The sequence below is a fragment of the Mastigoproctus giganteus genome, chromosome 5, assembly GCF_048544385.1.
Source record: "Mastigoproctus giganteus isolate SK-2022 chromosome 5, ASM4854438v1, whole genome shotgun sequence".
Taxonomy (NCBI): Eukaryota; Metazoa; Arthropoda; class Arachnida; order Uropygi; family Thelyphonidae; genus Mastigoproctus; species Mastigoproctus giganteus.
In genome coordinates this window covers 145,066,470-145,086,737 of record NC_143579.1, presented here as the reverse complement: position 1 = coordinate 145,086,737, position 20,268 = coordinate 145,066,470, and the positions used below count along the sequence as shown (strand labels likewise).

Genomic DNA, 20,268 nt, shown 5'->3' with positions numbered 1-20,268 from the left:
GAGTGAAGCACGTTAATCATGCGTCATTGTTGTTGCATGGACGTGCGCTGCTTTCTACTCCACTGATCATCTAGCATTAAAACTGTTGTCTCTAGGATGGGGTGTAGATGTATGCCTTTCTGGCGATTTAATGCCTTTGGATTGTTTACTATTGAGTGACTCTAGCCATAGGCGGTGGCGAAAGTGTCGTGAGTGGTCTACTATTTCAAAGTCGCGTTTGGGGTCAAGATTGTGGTTGGTGGCCCAAAAATGTTCCGTGACTGCGGACTGGTCAGTTTCGGCAAGCCGGATTGCTCTGTCGTGTTCCGTAAGGCGATCTTGGGGACGCCTTGATGTTTCTCCTATGTAGCAACTGTTACAGTCTCTACAGGTGATGCGATATACTACATTGCTGCATAAGACAGGTGTGACAGGGGTCTTCACGTTGGAGACAAGTGTACGTAGGTTCCTGCAGGGTAATTGCACACATTTGATGTTGTAATTTCTAAGGACCTTCGAGATCCGTTCTGACACGCCTGGATAATAGGGAATGTAGGCAGACGATATACCAACTTGGTTCGGTGGTCTTGGGTCGGATGTGAGTTCTTCTGCCTGTAATAGGCACCTGCTTAGCACATGGGATGGATAACCACATTTGGTTAGGTCCGCCTTCACACGGGAGATCTCGTTACGCCTAATTGTATCAGAGCTGGAATGGCTCCAAGCCCTGGAGAATAGGGTGCGGGCAGTGCTATTGAGATGGCTGGTGCATGGCCGGATCTGTAGTTAGTGAATTGACCGCACCACATAGGTTTGCAGTATACTGAAGTCTCTAGATGTGGGCCTACGCGATGCACTAGGACGTCCAGGAACGGGAGCGTACCGTTCACCTCTGACTCTATGGTAAACTTGATGAAATTAGATAGAGAGTTGAGGTATTCCAGCAGTGCAGTTTCAGAGCCACGTGGTATTACGGTAAAAATATCGTCAACGTATCTACATGTTGTAATAGGTGTAGGTGGGTTCCGGTGTATCTGCTCCTCCAGATCTTCCATGGCGATGTTGGCTACTACGGAACTGACAGGGGCACCCATAGCAGTGCCATGTACCTGCTGGTAGACTGAATCCTCAAAAGTGAAGATGCTGCTTGATAAGCATAGGTTGAGGGTGGTACAGATGTCATCAGTGGATAGTGATGTCCTGGATTGCAGGCTTAAGTCGTTCTCGAGGAGCCTTCTGGTGCAGTGCACGGCCTGTTGGACGGGAATTGAAGTGAATAAAGAAATCACATCAAACGATGCCATGACAGTGTTGTCAGGGATTGAAAGGTCCTTAATGAGGTGGATGAATTCACTGCTAATTTTAACGGTGTGCGAGGTCTTACCTATAAGAGGTGAGAGGAGGCGCGCAATGTGCTTGGACAGTTCATACGTTGGGGCACTGCAGCACGACACTATTGGTCTGAGGGGAATGCCCGGTTTGTGGATCTTTGGTAATCCATAGAATTGCAGTAGTTGGCAGCCAGTAGCATGTAGAAGACGCTGAGTTGTAGTCGAGATCTTCTTATCTTTAAACCATGTGTGGACGAGTTTATTGACATGTGTCTCTAGACGTTTCAAGACCTTAATGGGTGGATCAGATAGAGGTTCATATAAGTTTGGGTCTAGTAGTAAGGTCAGGGCTTTCTCTCGTTAGGTTGATCGGTCTAACAGAACGGTCCGGCGCCCTTTATCCGCAGAAAGTACGACGATGGAGTTGTCTTTTCTTATAGATGATAGGGCGGCATGTTGACGATGGTTAAGGTTTGAGTAAGTTTTTTGAGTGCTGCGGAGGATTGCGGCAGTCCTGAAACGGATCTCTTTGGCAGTTTCTTCGGGAAGTTGGTAATACTGGCTTCTATACCCATAGCGAGCTGTGTGAATGGAGGTTTGGATGGTATGACGGCGAATTTCATGCCGTTGGATAAGACATTCAGCTGTTCGATGGATAGTTGTTTGCTGCTTAGGTTCAAGACGAAGGAAGTTGTATCACTTGAACATGTGCTTGCCTTTAAGGAGTTAGCTTCTATGCTTAAGGTTATGAATTTGCGCTGTTGGTGTAAACGGTAGGTATCAGAGATCTGATTAGCCCGATGACAGATGGTATGTATAAGGTTCGTAAATACGATAGGCAAGATCTTACCTTGTAGATGTTGTAACAGTCTGGACTTGTTGTAGTCAGCGCTCTTGATTTCACGGTGGAGATGGGTTATCCACAGTTTTAATGTGCGTAGACTGAAGTTAAAACAAGCACGATCCATGTGAGAGTTGTGGAATGGGGCTTTGTAGTGGAACCCTTTAAGTATGATTCGATTGCTTTTGCATCTTTGTGCAAAACGTAGATGTTGCATGTTGCGGGCTATTGAAAGGAAGGACTTTTGTAACTGCGCACAATCGTTGTAAACATTATGGCCATAAAGGGATCGAATAGTAACGAATGGGCCTGGTGTACAGGGGTCCATGGTTTATAATAACATACACGTAAGTTATAAATCCAGTTTAATGTAAGAATACAAATATATACTAACAGTAGCTTTCGAGAAGCGTGTCTCTTCATCAACTGACATTTAAATACAAAAATACAACAGCGCAAATTCATAAACTTAAGCATAGAAGCTAACTCCTTAAAGGCAAGCACATGTTCAAGTGATACAACTTCCTTTGTCTTGAACCTAAGCAGCAAACAACTATCCATCGAACAGCTGAATGTCTTATCCAACGGCATGAAATTCGCCGTCATACCATCCAAACCTCCATTCACACAGCTCGCTATGGGTATAGAAGCCAGTATTGCCAACCTTCCCGAAGAAACTGCCAACGAGATCCATTTCAGGACTGCCGCAATCCTCTGCAGCACTCAAAAAACTTACTCAAACCTTAACCATCGTCGTATTTCCTGCGGATAAAGGGCGCCGGACCGTTGTGTTAGACCGATCAACCTACCGAGAGAAAGCCCTGACCTTACTACTAGACCCAAACGTATATGAACCTTTATCTGATCCACCCATTAAGGTCTTGAAACGTCTAGAGACACATGTAAATAAACTCGTCCACACATGGTTTAAAGATAAGAAGATCTCGACTACAACTCAGCGTCTTCTTCTACCTGCTACTGGCTGCCAACTACCGCAATTCTATGGATTACCAAAGATCCACAAACCGGGTATTCCCCTCAGACAAATAGTGTCGTGCTGCAGTGCCCCAACGTATGAACTGTCCAAGCATATCGCGCGCCTCCTCTCACCTCTTATAGGTAATACCTCGCACACCGTTAAAAATAGCAGTGAATTCATTCACCTCATTAAGGACCTTTCAATCCCTGACAACACTGTCATGGCATCGTTTGATGTGATTTCTTTATTCACTTCAATTCCCGTCCAACAGGCTGTGCACTGCACCAGAAGGCTCCTCAAGAACGACTTAAGCCTCCAATCCAGGACATCACTATCCACTGATGACATCTGTACCGCCCTCAACCTATGCTTATCAAGCAGCATCTTCACTTTTGAGGATTCAGTCTACCAGCAGGTACATGGCACTGCTATGGGTGTCCCTGTCAGTTCCGTAGTAGCCAACATTGCCATGGAAAATCTGGAGGAGCAGATACACCGGAACCCACCTACACCTATTACAACATGGTGTAGATACGTTGACGATATTTTTACCGTAATACCACGTGGTTCTGAAACTGCACTGCTGGAATACCTCAATTCTCTATCTAATTTCATCAAGTTTACTATAGAGTCAGAGGTGAACGGTACGCTCCCATTCCTGGACGTCCTAGTTCATCGCGTAGGCCCACATCTAGAGACTTCAGTATACCGCAAACCTATGTGGTGCAGTCAATTCACTAACTACAGATCCGGCCATGCACCAACTCAATAGCACTGCCCACACCCTATTCTCCAGGGCTTGGAGCCATTCCAGCTCTGATACAATTAGGCATAACGAGATCTCCCGTGTGAAGGCGGACCTAACCAAATGTGGTTATCCATCCCATGTGCTAAGCAGATGCCTATTACAGGCAGAAGAACTCACATCCAACCCAAGACCACCGAACAAAGTTGGTATATCGTCTGCCTACATTCCCTATTATCCAGGCGTGTCAGGACAGATCTCGAAGGTCCTTAGAAATTACAACATCAAATGTGTGCAATTACCCTGCAGGGACCTACGTTCACTTGTCTCCAACGTGAAGACCCCTGTCACACCTGTCTTACGCAGCAATGTAGTATATCGCATCACCTGTAGAGACTGTAACAGTTGCTACATAGGAGAAACATCAAGGTGTCTCCAAGATCGCCTTACGGAACACGACAGAGCAATCCGGCTTGCCGAAACTGACCAGTCCGCAGTCGCGGAACATTTTTGGGCCACCAACCACAATCTTGACCCCCAAACGCGACTTTGAAATAGTAGACCACTCACGAAACTTTCGCCACCGCCCACGGCTAGAGTCACTCAACATAGTAAACAATCCAAAGGCATTAAATCGCCAGAAAGGCATACGTCTACACCCCATCCCAGAGACAACAGTTTTAATGCTAGATGATCAGTGGAGTAGAAAGCAGCGCACGTCCGTGCAACAACAATGACGCATGATTAACGTGCCTCACTGAGCTCATATTATCCGTTGTATATTTTGTATTTAAATGTCAGTTGATGAAGAGACACGCGTCTCGAAAGCTACTGTTAGTATATATTTGTATTCTTACATTAATCTGGATTTATAACTTACGTGTATGTTATTATAAACCATGGACCCCAGTACACCAGGCCCATTCGTTACTATTTTCTTATTTACTAATTTGGTGGGTTTTTTTTTTTTTTTAGCTAGTGCAGAAAAAACCTATAGCTTTCTTGCACTATATGACTATAAAGCTTTAAACACATTAGTGAGGGTTTCTCATACAGTGCCTAGTTTTTGGGCACAGCAATTTGCATTACTGAAGCCATTCCATTGTAAGAGCACCCTTTTGTGTGCTTAATTTGTTGTCTCTTCTCTGCACCCATTCCATCATTTATTAAACCGATTAAAAAAAAAAAAAAAACAAGGAAAAAGTAACAATTTGTATGCACAAATCAAAATCATCATCATTTTCATTTCTGCATATCCACCGTATTGTCCTTTTATTATTTCAATCACTGCAAAAAAAACTAATATCCAGTGCTCCGACTACATTATGCAGTATATGGGTAGCCTATGTATGAAGGAAAAAGGAAGATATGAGTTGCCAGATTTGTATGGCTTGACAAATCTTTCTAAAAGATCAAAATATGAAGTTTCATGGAAAGCTGTTCATTGCATGCAAATGGATGGATAATTGCTGGTTATACATATAGTTGTATATGTAAACACACTTAAAAATAGATATAGCATTTCAAAGTGAAAATAAATGTGGGTAGCATGGTTGTCTTTTTCCATTTTGCACTTTAGGCAGGGTACCTAAGTCCTACAAAAAAAAAAAAAAAATAGAGGTCTGAAAAAATTTTAATTCAAATAGACTTCCATCAAATAAAATCTTATGAATTCATTTTTAAATACAGATTTCTTAGATAAATTCTTTCTTTGGCTTTTTCTATTAGAAAATTATTAACAATTTCATCAGTCATCAGAATTCTTATTGCACGTAAGGTAGTGCTGGAATAAGTGTCATGTAGATAACTTCAGTACCAAATGTACAGAAATACTTCTGAATTTTTTTAAAAACAAAAAAATTAGATTTAACATGGTCATTTGTTTGATATGTAGTGAGGAATATGCAGCATGCACCAGAGCCATTTGCAAAATATGGCACAGGTGCACTGCTATTCCATGTGAAAATAAAATGAAGCTATTTCGTGTAAAGAAATGAACATTGTCACATTCCAAAACATTTTTTAAAAAAAGAAAAACATTAAATATTTTTTCTGAAAAAAAAAAATTTAATGTTTTTCTTGTCATTTTGTTAGAAAGTCAGTAATTTTTTTTTTTTTTTTTTTTTTGTAAGGTTATTCTGATTTTTATTTTGCTTGTAACATGTGTGCCCATTGCCCATAAATTTGTAGAATTTGAATGAAATTAACATTTTGATTTTCTGTGAAATAAGAAGAGCTCAGGACTACTGTTGTCTTGCATTCTTTGGATAAAGTCATTTGGTTGTTCATTTTCCAAGTTCATTTTCATCCACCATCTAATTTTATTAAATTTCATCTATTTTTTTTTTCTGAACTGTATGATGAACTTGCTTTCTGCATAATTTGCCACTACTAATACTAAATATTTCTACTTTGGTGCACAATTGCAAGGGTACTGCATCTTGAAAATTGACTGTTTCCATATAACACTCAGTGTTGCTAAGAGACTTTGGTCAATAATTTGACACAAATTATTATCAGTTTTTGCATAATATGCATTTTATGTTTCATTCAAAAGAAAAAGTCATTTGAATAACATACTAAACCATTACAAAATAAAAATAAAGCATGAAATATTAGAATTTTTTTCTTAAATAACTGTTTCTAATTTTTAATATGAATTGTGAGTAGTGCTGAACAAGGAGAGTAATTGTACTCACTGAAGTAACATGCAAGAAGTGGAACGGGGGTAAGTGATGGTACACACTTACCACTAGCATCTGATGTATAAAAATTCAATTTTTGGATGTAGTTCAGCAAACTTTGAGAAACAAATGTGTGAATTTGGGTGTCTGGCTTTAAATTATGTGTATATTTTTTTGCAAAATATTTAAAGCATGCTGTCTCTCTTTCAGTGTCTTCTCTGTTTTGATATTTGGAGAGGACAAGTAGTTTCGCCTTTTAAGATAAAGTTTGAAATTTTGAATGTTTGCTAAGTTTTGTAAATTCCTTTTTTGGGGATACAGTCAGGACTTGTAATTGTTGAGCTATAGTCTATTTCATTAAATTTTTCTTTTAACTGAGTATTTCTGATTCTGGGTTCAGAGGAACATTCACTGTCAAATGGAATTAATGTCACTTTTGTCTCTGTAGTTGTAGTTTATCCTGTTTTAGCATTAGGATTCTTGATGAGACTTTTTACCAGTTGACTGTAAGGATGTATTTAAATGCGCTAATATAAATATACACCCTGTCCACTACTTTTTTTTTTAATCGTTATCAAATTTAAACTCTTTTTATCTGCAATGCATTCCACTCCAGTGATCTGATGTCTTTTCAAGTTGAAACTTGGCAAGTTGTAATTTTTTTTTTTTCAAGTTGTAAAAGTACAGTCTACAAAATTTTCAAGGTCAGATGCTCTTTACCTGGAAAAATTAAACTCCCTTTTTTTTTCTACTTTGATTATATAATTATGAAGCAAAGAAGTTTCTAGATCCTGATGATATTTCTCCATATTATTAAATCCTTACTCAATAGAAAAGTTGGAAGAAACTAAAGAAGTTGGTCTTGACATTTTTGATTATTCACTTCTTGTGATGTCAGATGGCCCTCTGTCTTCTCAAATAATCCTGGAGTTCCTCCTGTATGTATAATCTTCTGTTCACAAGGATTCCTCGTTTTGCTGGTAGTAGTAGTAGTACATTGAATTTTCCCTTCCAGTTCACACCCCATTTTGTACAAACAGTTACAACCTCTCAAATATCCTCCAGCAGTTTGATAAATGCCGATTTCCAGGTAATTTTTCTGAAAAGTTCAATTCAGTTCATGCTTAACTTCAACAGCATGCCAATTTCTGAACAAGATCATATGTCCTTAATAAGAGATAACACTGATTTCTAAACTTCCTTGGTAATGAATAATCTTGAGAGCAAATGAGCATCTCATTTGCTCCAAGGATTACTTTTCTTCTAGACAGCTGCTGACTTTAAAAATCCACCCTGCCTACCATGGAATTTTGACCCTACATCTGGAGTGGTTTCTCCAAACTGCTCTTGAACTTGTGATCTCTCTCAACCCCCCCCCCCAAAAAAAAAAGAAAAGACTGGTTAATTAGTAATGTTAGACAGCCCACATGCAGATTCACTCTGCTCCTTCCCTCCCACATAGTTATTTAGTTTCTGTTGCATGTTTTTCAATATTTTGATTTGTGCTGAAAAATGAAAAAAGAAAAGTTGCTCCTTATACTCCAACACGACCACCAGGTCAGTGGAGTTTACAATAAATCAATCAATATAAATGTTAATCATATTTAGCAGTCACTGGCTTGAACCCCAGTCCACTTAAAGAATATGTGCTACTGCACTCACGCTGAACTATTACAACACTTTATATGATAAATATTTTAATAAATAAGCATCATGTTACAAACCCTATATTGAGTCCATGTTCACATGCACAATGAATAGTACAAATATTTAATATAAATTTGCCTTTCTCTGTAATGTCTAGTTTATTGCAGCCCATTGACATGATTAAAGCTTGTTATGTACTGTTCTTCTAAGTTAGTATCCGTAAATATACCTCTTTTGTTAAAATCTGATTAAGTGATGTTGCTGAATGCATCAGAAAGTTAGTTTCCCATTACTTGCTCACTGAAGAGAATCACTGGCATTACAATGCCAGATTAAATCATAGCTAACTGACACGCAATCATTTTTACTAGGCCAGTATGTTTATTCATAAATGATATTTCTTTTTATTTACTAACTGTGTTTACTACATTCAGCAAATGGGTACATTTTGAAATAGAACTGATTTTTATCTGCTGTTGGAATTCTTTCTCAAATTCTCATCTGTTTCAGTCATATTTCCCTTGGTGGCTTCAATAATCTCATGTGCTACAAGTCCTGCTGGGATTTTAGAACATATTCCTTCCCAACAGGTTATAACCATGTTTCAACAGCCCCCCCCTTTTTTTTAGTTATTGCAGCCTGTGTCAGCATTAACAAAGTGATATGTCAGTTTTTTTTATCAATAGCATAAGCAGACACTTAGTTTTTATCATTTGTTTTTGTATATGGAGTTATTGTTAAAAAATTTCCAAACAGCGCATGACTTTTTATTTCAGTTGGAGCTGATTTTATCTTCCTTCCTTACCTAATACAAAAAAAAACAATAGTGTTTAGCAGCATTTTTTTTTGGCAGCCCACATCCAGCAGTTACAAAGTGATGCATCTATTTTGACCAGCAGCATAAATAAATACCCAACTTTTAACATTCATTTCTGTATGCGAGGTTGTAAAAAAAAACACAAGACCTTTCGCCCTCCAATCAAAAGTATTGTACATATGAAAGTCAGGCATGCTTCATTCTTGCTATTGGATTGGCTTTCCCTCCACATGTTTCACTGCAAATTTTTTTTTTTTTTTTCCAGTTTTAAAAATGTCCAAAGGGAAGGTACCCCCTTAGCCATTGTTAAAAATTCACAAGCAGTATGGTTGATCACTTACAAGATTGATTGCTTACAGGTCTCTCCCCCCCCCCAAAAAAAAAAACAAAATGTTTCTTCGGCATTTTGTTTTTGCTACATGCCTTTTCTGTAGATATTTCTATGGGCACTCTCTGAATTGGTTTCTGCAGCCCCCTCACCCCTCTCTTTTCCAAGCCATTCCAGACATTGCCGCAATCAATCAACATCAATTTACTGTCCAAACTGCAAACTCACAGAACCAACTTTTCTTCTTCCTTGTTTATCCCTTCAACTTCCATTTTCTGGAACAATCTTCCTTGATGTGTATTTACTGAAAATTACAAACTGCAGAAATTCAAGTCTAATGTCAACAAGTATCTTCTGTCTTCTCAACCTTCAATCCACACATGGTTACTAAGTACTGTAGATTTTAATACCTTTTGTGTTTGGGGTTTTCATATAAAAAAATTTCCCTTCATATGTATCATACAGGTAAAGCATCTGAAATCTGGCAGTCATTGAATCTGGATATTTTTAATAGCACAGTTGGACAGTGAATTGGCAAATTTGATTATAGTTAAATAATATTTAATTTTACTGCTTCTGAAAACTCTGCATCCATAGAGTTTTCAGAAGCATTAAAATTAAATACAGAAAAAGGCAGAATTAACCTGTCAAAGTAAATATGATATATAAACTTACTAACCCATGATAGAGAGACCACTGCCAAATCCATAATTAACTTTGTTTCTAAAGCCATACAGCTTGTATATATTTCTTTTACTTTTAACACTTAAAATCAGTAAACTCCAGTTCCCAAGATTGCTGGATTTCCGATGTTGCACCAGTATACTAGCATGTTGTGGGTTCTTACACTTTCACAGGTTTTGGATCATGATTAAAACACACACACAAACATGCACATACAAGAAATAATAAAAAAAAAACATCATGGATGTATAATTTCATGAAAAGGATGTAGTTTTCATTTAAAAAATTTAAGTTCACCTCTGTTTAATTTAGTTTAAAGATATAAATTGGATTACATGAAGAATGTATGGAATTGAATCTTTTAACATAATTAAGACATTTAATATTGGACCTCTATATCAATTAAACAGCCTAGAAAGTGCTTGCACATGAAAAGTAAATACCCCTGCTGTAGTTTTTCTATGGTACTGCCCCTCTACGTAGGCATCTGTATGTGGTGAAGGGACCTCCCAATGATGCTGCTGCTGGACCTCCAGATTAGCATCACTGGGATCCAACGCCCACACCTTGATTCCAGGCTAACATCAATGGAATCTGGCGTGTTTGCCGTGCGCTGCAACCCGTGGAAGTTCGGAAAGGGGGATCCTGGTGGTTGAGGGGGTCCAGCTTCAGTACACCACTTTGGCCTCTGCTTCAACAAGACGGGTGATCCTGGAAGCCCCGGCTAGAATCAATCGGCTAGTAGGCTCGTCTGCTAGGGTCAACCGTGTCAATGCCACGCCCCTACCCTCATGGTCCGAGGGACAGGATTCAGGCTGGTGAGGGGGTGGGTATGGTGTCTGGGTAGCCCTGGCGTTCTACTCCTGAGCGCATTTATTGCATGCCAGGTAGTGGGCATCCCTTTGGGCTCCGTGGTGGATGGGGAGCCCGAGCACTGAACCACTTAAAAACTTCATGAATCCTGATAAACTAATTTCTTCTGGGGCCCCAACCCGATCCCTAACGAAAAATTTGACAGTAGACTAAGAGGACATCACTTCTGCAAAAAGACAGAAAAAGGAGGTTATATCAGGTCCAACACCTCGGTTCCTGATAATTCACTCAACTAGTGAGAAGCCTATAGGAAAAATGTCACCCTACTTTATCCAGAAGGGTTGGCAGGCTCTCCTAAGTCAGTAAAACAGCTTCGTTCAGGTGACATACTTGTAGAAACCAGAAGTGATATACACTCCTAACAGATCCTCCTTACTACATCTATCGGGGGAATGCCTGTCACTATAACCCCCCCCCCCATAAAGACACTGAACTCATCCTGTGGTGTTATTGTGGAATGGGATCTGATGGTTGTGACTGAAGAGGAAACCTGTTCAGAGTTAAAACCACAGGGAGTGACAGCTGTTAAACGTATATCCATGCGTAGGGATGGGAAATTAGTTCCCACCAGAAATATTATCTTAACATTCAATTCACCAACTTTTCCTCATGAAATTAAAGCTGGCTATATTAACTGCCCCAGTGCTTCTGTATGTCCCAAATCCATTAATGATGCTTCAAGTGCCAGAAATATGGGCACTCACAGATGGCTTGTCGTGGAACCCTTGTATGCGCTCGGTGTGGTGCAAAGGACCACGAAACAACATCATGTTCAGCTGCAAAACCAACCTGCATCAACTGCCAAGAAGAACACCTGGCCTACTCGAGAGCATGCCAGAAGTGGAAACAAGAAAAAGAAATTCAACGACTTAAGGCAGAGCTGAACATATCTTATCAAGAGGCAAGGAAAACGGTGAAACCTTTAAATACAAATAAACCAACCTACGCTCAGAAGGTAGCAGGCAGATGTTCCATCAGAACTCAGACTGAAATGACCATACCACCAAAGGAGTCATTCACTCCTATTGCTCGCTACCTGTTAAGTTCAATAAAACCCCACACAAAAGGACCAATCAGCTGCCACTCCAATAGCTGTACCTTCTAATTCCCCACCAATAAGAAAACAAGTTTCTGGAGAAAAGAATAAGAAATCTGATGTACCTCCTAGTTCTCAGGAAAAAATGGATGTTGAGGAAAAGAGGTACATGAAAAAGTAGTCTTGGAACTCTTTCCTGAGGAGGATATGGACACGGGGCAGCGTCCATACTTCCCCAGAAAGGATAAATCTAAGACTGACTAAAGTAAGCCCTCAGCACCTCGGAAGCCACCTGAAGGAACCCCCAAGCCAAAATAATGGCTAAATTTCTACAATGGAATTGTCGTGGAGTCCGGAAAAATACAGAAGACATCAAAGCACTCCTGCAAAACCACAAACCATCTTGCTTTTGCATACAGGAGACTTACCTAAGGGTGGATGATGACTCCAGGATGCATAACTTTACTATCAATCGCAAGGATAGAATTGGGGATGGCCCTGCTCATGGAGGAGTCGCAATCCTTGTGGGCAACTATACCCCTTTTCAGCCTCTGCGACTTACTACCAGCATAGAGGCAGTAGCAACTCGAATAACAGTGGGATTTTTACTAACTGTTTGCTCTATATATTTGCCACCTGGTACTGACATCTGCCAGAAAGACCTTGATGATCTCGTAATGCAGTGCCTCCCCCTTTCTTACTTCTTGGGGACTTTAATGGGCATAACACCCTGTGGGGTAGTGCTAGCATCAATAGAAAGGGACGAGTCATAGAGCTTATGCTCATTGACAATGACCTCTCCCTTCTTAATGTGGGAACAAACACCTTTTTCCACGTGCCTACCTGTACATTTTCTGCCATTGATCTTTCTATCAGCTCCCCTTCCCTTCTCCCTTCACTTAATTGGGAAGTAGAGGAGAACCCGTATGGAAGTGATAACCACCTTAATTACTGAGAGACCTTGTCTTCCTGTCAGATTACCACGGGGGGAAGTTTGATCAGGCTGATTGGAGTGCCTTTCAACACCTGGCAAAGTTTGACAACTCTGCAATCAGTCAGGAGCCTATCAATGATGCAGTTACGTACATAACAGAAAATATTGTCCATACAGCTGCAACTACAATTCCAAAAGCATCCATGCGATTTCCTCCCTTTCCAAAACCATGGTTGAATCCAGAATGCACAGCAGCCAAAAAGGCTCAAAATAAAGCTTGGGTGATATTTCTACGATATCCTACCATGGTCAACCTATTAGCCTTTAAACGTGCACAGGCCAAAGCATGCTACATCTGCTGCCAGAGTCAAAAGGAATCGTGGATCCGTTTCACATCATCCATCACTCAGACAACCAGCACTAAGGTAGTCTGGGAAAGAAATCCGGAAAATGAAGGGAAAATACACAGCACACCCCTCATCGGTCCTTGAATATAATGGATGTACTATTGCAGACTGCTACAATAGTCAATGCTGTTGGGGAAACATTTTCTAACATCTCTGCAACATATCCTACTCCCCAGAGTTTCTGGTCTTAAAACACAACACTGAAAAATAGGCCCTGAAATTCACATTGAAGGGTTCCCATCCATATAATGGGCCGTTTACCATCCATGAGCTGAAAACAGCACTTTCCCATACAAAGGCTACCGCTGTTAGACCAGACAATATCCATTATGAAATGATCAAACATCTTTCACCAGAATCCGTGGACTGTCTGCTCTTCCTGTACAACAGAATCTTTCTTGAAGAGCATTTTCCGGATACCTAGCGCAAGGCAACTATTCTTGCTTTTGCCAAGCCAGGAAAGGATCCTAAATCTCAAAAAAAACTATCGTCCTATTGCTCTGACCAGCTGTCTGTGCAAAATATTGGAGAGTATGGTCAATGGTCGTCTCTTATGGTATGTAGAATCGAACGACCTTTTCTCCCGCTTTCAGTGCAGCTTCCGAAGAAACCACTTAATTAGACTAGAAACATCTATCCAAGATGCTTTCTTGAAAAGAGAACACTTGGTGTCCATCTTCTTTGACATGGAAAAAGCGTATGACACAACTTGAAGATTTGGTATTTTAAAAAGCCTTTACAACCTCAGTCTAAGGGGTCACCTTCCCGGTTTTATTAAAAATTTTTTATCCTGCCGTTATTTCCAAGTTCGTGTAGGATCCGCCCTTTCCTGGTCCTTTTGCCAAGAGGAGGGGGTACCACAAGGATCTGTCTTAAGTGTCACACTTTTTTCCATTAAAATAAACTATTTCCTAACAACTTCCTCCAACTATAAACAGTGCACTCTACATCAATGACTTCAGCATATTTTCTCAATCATGCAATATGAGGGTTATTGAGAGACAACTGGAACAAGCTATTGACCGTCTTAACTCCTGGGTCACGGCCAATGGTTTCAGGTTCTCACCGGTGAAGACTATTTGCATCCATTTTTGTCGCAAACGTAACCTCCATCCCGAGCCTGAATTACAACTTGGACAAAGCACCATTCCAGTTGTATCAGAGACAAAATTCCTGGGACTCATTTTTGACAAAAAGCTGACATTTGTCCAACATATTCATCACCTATGCACAAAGTGCAAGAGAGGGCTTAACATTCTCCGCTCTCCCTCTCTCTTCTACCTCTTGGGGCGCAGACCGATGCACTCTACTCCGTTTATACCGTGCACTAGTACGCTCAAAATTAGATTATGTGTCTCAGGTGTATGCTTCTGCCAGAAATAGCACTGTTCGTTGGCCTGACCCCATCCATCATCAAGCCATTCGTATTGCTACTGCTGCGTTCAGAACTTCGCCTGCCCAAAGTCTGTATGCCGAAGCAAATGAACCATCCTTGTTGCTTCGACGAATGCAGTTGTCTCTACAATATGCCTTCAAGCTGAAATCCCTGCCAGATCACCCCATGTGGACATCCGTTTTTGAGCCACGATGGAAAAATCTTTATAACACACAATGGACTACCAATCGCCCATTCGGCATCCATATTCAAGAGCTACTCAATGAGCTTAACGTCTCGGTAGACAAGGTTGCTCGATCACCAACGCAGCCCCCTCCACCCTGGCATGCGCAAATACCAGTATGTGACTTCTCGAGATTGCAGCGAAGTCCAATACTTCGTCTTCTGTCTACCTTCAGCTCTATTCACAACATTGTGCAGAACATTCTGACTTCTTGCCAGTTTACACAGACGGCTCAAAGTAAAAATTGTATGTGGGATCTGCTGCTGTTTTTCCAGATAATACCATACCATACCAGAGCAGATCCCTTGACTGCAGCAATTACACTGCAGAGCTGCATGCTATAGAGTTAGCTCTAGATCACATAAGAAAACACCGATACCAATGGTGTATTATATGTTCTGATTCAATGAGTGCACTACAGGCTTTATTAGCTGTGTCACACACTAATCATCCAACCCTGTCCCGAATTCAGCAGATAATATACAGCTCTGTGCAAGTGGATTCGATATCCGATTCTGCTGGATCCCCAATTACATCAGGATTAGAGGAAATGATTTGGCTGACACTACAGCCAAATCGGCAGCCCTGACGGATAACCTTGACCTGTTAGTCCCCTATACAGACTACAGGCAAGTGATCTGTACTAACTTACAATCTCAGTGGCAAGATTCGTGGCATTGTCTGGTTACTACAAACAAACTATGTTGGATTAAGCCTGATCAATCCTTGGCAGTCTAGCTTACGCAGGGATCGCAAATAGGAAGCTGTTCTTGCTCGGCTCCGCATAGGACACTGTCATGTGACACACTCCTTTTTGCTGAGGGCTGATGACCCTCCTATGTGCGAACAATGCGACACCATTTTATCCGTTCAACATATTTTATGTAATTGTACCAGTTTTAGAAATGCTCGTTTTACTGCTTTTACCCATCTGACTGAGCCATATACACTAAGTCAGATTTTAAATGACAATGACAATGTGTCAGCAGTTTTTAAATTTTTAAAATTGATATATCAGAAATTGTTCAAGGTTTAGGCCTAAATGGATGTCTGATGAACTAATGAGAAACATGGCAGAGAAGAAAAATGCATGGGATACATATAAATTAACACGTGACACAGAAGCCTATGATAGATATAAGCTGGTCTGTAACCAAATCATAAATTAGGTTAGGCAGGCAAAGACAGATTAGGAGAAATCTTTGGTAAAGGATGCAAAGAAAAACAGCAAAGAGTTCTTTACTTATGTAAACCTCTAGAAGGAAGGGGATGAATCAGATTGGTCCACTTGATATCGGTGGTTCAACTGTTGATGATCCTGCTCAGGTAGCTAACAAACTAAATGAATATTTTGCATCGACATTCACACATGAGGAGTTATTCAGCGTGGGGAATGCCAGAGGTGTATTCAACTCTGGCAGTAAGCTAGATAATCTTGTAATAACTGAGAGTAAAGTGGAGGAGAAATTGTTGAAGATAAACACAAGAAAGGCACATGGGGGTGGATGGGATCTATCCAGTTATATTAAAGGAGGCAGCAAAGGAAGTAAGCAAACCCTTAGCCATAATTATGAGAGCTTCCTTGGACTCAGGGGAGGTACCCATAGACTGGAGAGGTGCAAATGTGACCCCAATTCACAAAGGAGGATCAAAGGCTGACACAAGTAATTATAGACCTGTGAGTTTAACTTCTGTTCCAGGAAAATTAATGGAGGCACTGGTTAAAGAAGCACTCCAGGATCATCTAGACAAGACTTCAGTTATAGCTCAGACACAGCATGGGTTTGTTAAGGGGAAGTCTTGCCTGACAAATTTGATTGGATACTATGATGCAGTCACAAAAGAGCTGGATGCAGGGAATAACTTTGATATTATAAATTTGGATCTTAGAAAGGCTTTTGATACTGTTGCACATGGAAGACTGCTGCACAAATTGGAGCAGTGTGGCATTGGAGGCAAATTGCTGCTATGGATAAAGGGGTGGATGATGGGGGGAGAAGACAGAGTCATAATCAATGGACACTGCTCATCGTGGACTAATGTTATTAGTGGGGTCCCTCAGGGTTCAGTGTTGGGTCCATTATTGTTTTCTGTATTTATAAATAATATTGATGATGGTATATTAAGCTTAATGTCCAAGTTTGCAGACAATACAAAAGTTGGCAGGGTTGTTAAGGACACTACTGACGCTAGGCTGCTGCAACAGGGTCTGGAAAGGTTGAGCAGATGGGCTGAGAGGTGGCAAATGAAGTTTAACATTGACAAATGTAAAGTACTACATATGGGAAACAGCAACCCCAGAGCAACGTATCAACTCTGTGGTAGCACACTGACAGTGGTAGAGAATGAAGAGGACCTGGGGGTAATTGTGCAGGCAGATATGAAGTTCTCTGAGCAGTGCAGACGGGCTGCAAGAGTAGCTCATGGTGTCTTGTCAATCATATACAGGAACTTTTCTAGCAGGGATAAGGAGGTAATTATTCCCTCCCTTGTATAAGGCAATGGTCAGGCTACACCTTGAGTACTGTATACAGGTCTGGAGGCCTCATTTCAAGAAGAATGTAGAGCTGCTGGAACGAGTACAGGGAAGGGCAACAAGATTAGTGAATGGAACAAAGGGCTCTTACGAAGAAAGGCTTAAGTTTTGCAAATTACAGAGTCTGGAGACTAAGCACCGGCGAGGTGATCTGATAGAGGTGTATAAAGCATTGAATGGTTTTAGCATGCTTAATGCTGATGGGATTCTTCCTCTTGCTCAGAATAATCACCTGAGAGGGCATAAATTCAAATTGAGGAAAGACAGATGCAGGATAGATGTGCAGAAATTTGCCTTTAGCCAGCAGGTAGTTGGTTGGTGGAACAGACTTCCATCCTTTGTTGTGGAAGTTGATAGCCTAACTAAATTTAAGGCTCAGCTGGAGAGGTATTTCGAACGAACGGAGGGAGTGAAGTGGAAAGTTTTTTTTTTTTTTTTTTGCATAAGCCTGCCTTCTTGCATCATATGCCTCTACTAATGCTAATATGCACTTTTTGACAAAGTAACCTTTTTAAAAGTTACCAGTCTTATCTTTTTATATTTTAACCTTTTCCTGGCGCACTATAACCTTGCTGTTTTTGCACCTCAAAAATCAAAATCTATGTTACTGCTGGTATGGATTTTTATTGTATACATATTGTACTGAGTAAAATATGTATTATCTTTTTAATTCTATTGGAAAATATATGACTAAAGTGCTGAACAAACAAAACATATCATAACAGTTCTTCAGTTTTCATTGTAGAAAATAATTTTCATACTTGAAGAACAATATGCATACATCTTTTATCTAAAAGAGTTAACTTTATTAACCTTCAGTTTGATTTTTGCTTAAAACTGTTTAAAAAAATTGTAAATATATTACAAATTTTAGGCTTCATCTGTTGGAAGTGACTCTTCATTGCCTACTGATGAATCAGAACGACCTTTATCTCTTAAAGAAGCACAAGTATTAAAGCTCCAGAAGGAAATTGATCATAAAAGTGGAGTACGACTCATATTGAGGAAAAAAGATTGCATTAGTGCAATTGCATTGGTTGAATGTTTTGGTTCTGTATGGTAAGGAATTATTTTTAGTAATGCTAAAATTTTATTAGAGATGAATTTAGAAATAAGCAATTTCACATTTTATTGATTTACTTCACAAGTTAAGAATTGTTTGTTCTGTTTCATTTTCATTCAATATCTGTCATCGTTCCACTATTCCATGGGTCAATGCATGAAACCTTGCCACCATGCCCTGTCTGTGTACTTCGTTCCATCGTTGCCTTCACTCCAGTTTCCTCTCCTCTTAATGACATTAGTCTTTATCATGTCTTGTCACCTCATTCATGGTCTGCCCCTTGGTCTTTTGTCCCTTAATTGTAAATCAAACATTCTTCTTGGCAAACACCTCTTGTTCATCCTCTTGACATATCCAAACCATTTAAAACAGGACCTTTCAATCCTGTTCTGGAGTTTTTCAACCTGAATTGTCTCCCTAATCACATCATTCCTGATTTTGTCACGTCTTGTCCTTCTGGCTGTGCTCCTCACAAATCTCATTCTGCTTTCATCCTTTTTCCTCATAGTCCATTCATTCATTTTCATAATGTTCATTTAATTTTCTCATCTCTTTACATATCAGAAGCAAACAGTTGAATTTCTCTCTCTCTATGATTACAAAACAAACACACACATATAGTGGTTTTTCTGCAAGAGGCTAGTTGTTTGGTAATATTAGCATTAGTAGAGGCATACGATGCAAGGAAGCAAGCTTATGCAGCATCAGCCAAAAAACAAAAACCTCCTATTTCAACCTTTCATTCGTTCCAAATGACTGTCCAGCTCAGCCTTAAATTTATTTATGCTATCAATTTCCACAACAAAAGATGGAATTCTGTCCCACCAATCAACCATTCGCTGACTAAAGCAAATTTCCACACATCTATTCTACAACTATCTTTCCTCAATTTGAATCTATGCCCCCATCAGCATTCAGCTTGCTCAACCCATTCAAGGTCTTATACACCTCAATCAGATCACCTCGCAGGTGCCTACTCTCCAGGTGCTGCAGTTTGCAGAACTTAAGCAGAACTTGGTAAGAGCACCTCTTTGTTCCCCTCACCAGTCTCGTTGCCCTTCTTTGTACTCGCTCTAGAAACTCTACATCCTTCCTAAAATGAGGCCTCCAGACCTGTATACAATACTCTAGGTGTGGCCTGACCATTGCATTGCCTTGTGTATTTAGGGTCAAACGGCACCAGGGGTTCCCCCATCTCTGTGTTTTTTACGTTATGGTGTGTTACAGTACGCTGTAAATCCCAGAGATTTGAAAGTGTGTGGGTCTTGGATCGTTTAGTGTCATGTACCGTTGTTCTTCTGATCTTTAGCCGCTGGACCTCTGTTGGGGCTCAATGTTGTCCCACTTATACCCCGTGGAGGCAGACCAGGAATCCAGTAGCTTACATATACTCTGGCAGGTCCTGCCACCTAATTTCCTGAGATTTCAGTGGCTAGAACCTTAAAAAAAAAAGAAAAAAAAAAAGTCCGCTAGGTTGGAGGTCAAAAGTCATTGGGAGGGGTTCAATTTGCGCGGTTAAAGTTTGACGTGTAGGGCCTACACTAGTGTATAGGCATAGTGGGGGAAGGAGACTGAAGGCTGGGGGGAGGAAAGTTAGAAGAATGGGTGTGATAGAGAAGATGCTCCCAGTTAGGGAGAATCTTCAGTGGAGCAGGACAATGCTTCACTAGAAAGAAAAGAGGGTGACAAGGGGGAAGGGCAGGGTCGCTTTATTGATACCCTTAAATGCACGAGGATTTCCAGAATGGTACACAAGCAGTGGTAT

The 20,268-nt window shown here is 40.4% G+C and overlaps 1 protein-coding gene across 4 annotated transcripts in view; it reads left to right on the top strand.

Moving 5' to 3' along the window:
- The window catches only part of LOC150085748 (uncharacterized), a 639,529-nt gene that overhangs the window by 406,955 nt on the left and 212,306 nt on the right, over positions 1–20,268 (top strand). For all 4 annotated transcript variants that reach the window (XM_090374215.1, XM_090374216.1, XM_090374214.1 and 1 more), the window contains one exon: positions 18,315–18,499. In XM_090374215.1, the coding sequence (XP_090230341.1) occupies positions 18,315–18,499 (185 nt within the window). The remainder of the gene's footprint in view (positions 1–18,314; positions 18,500–20,268) is intronic.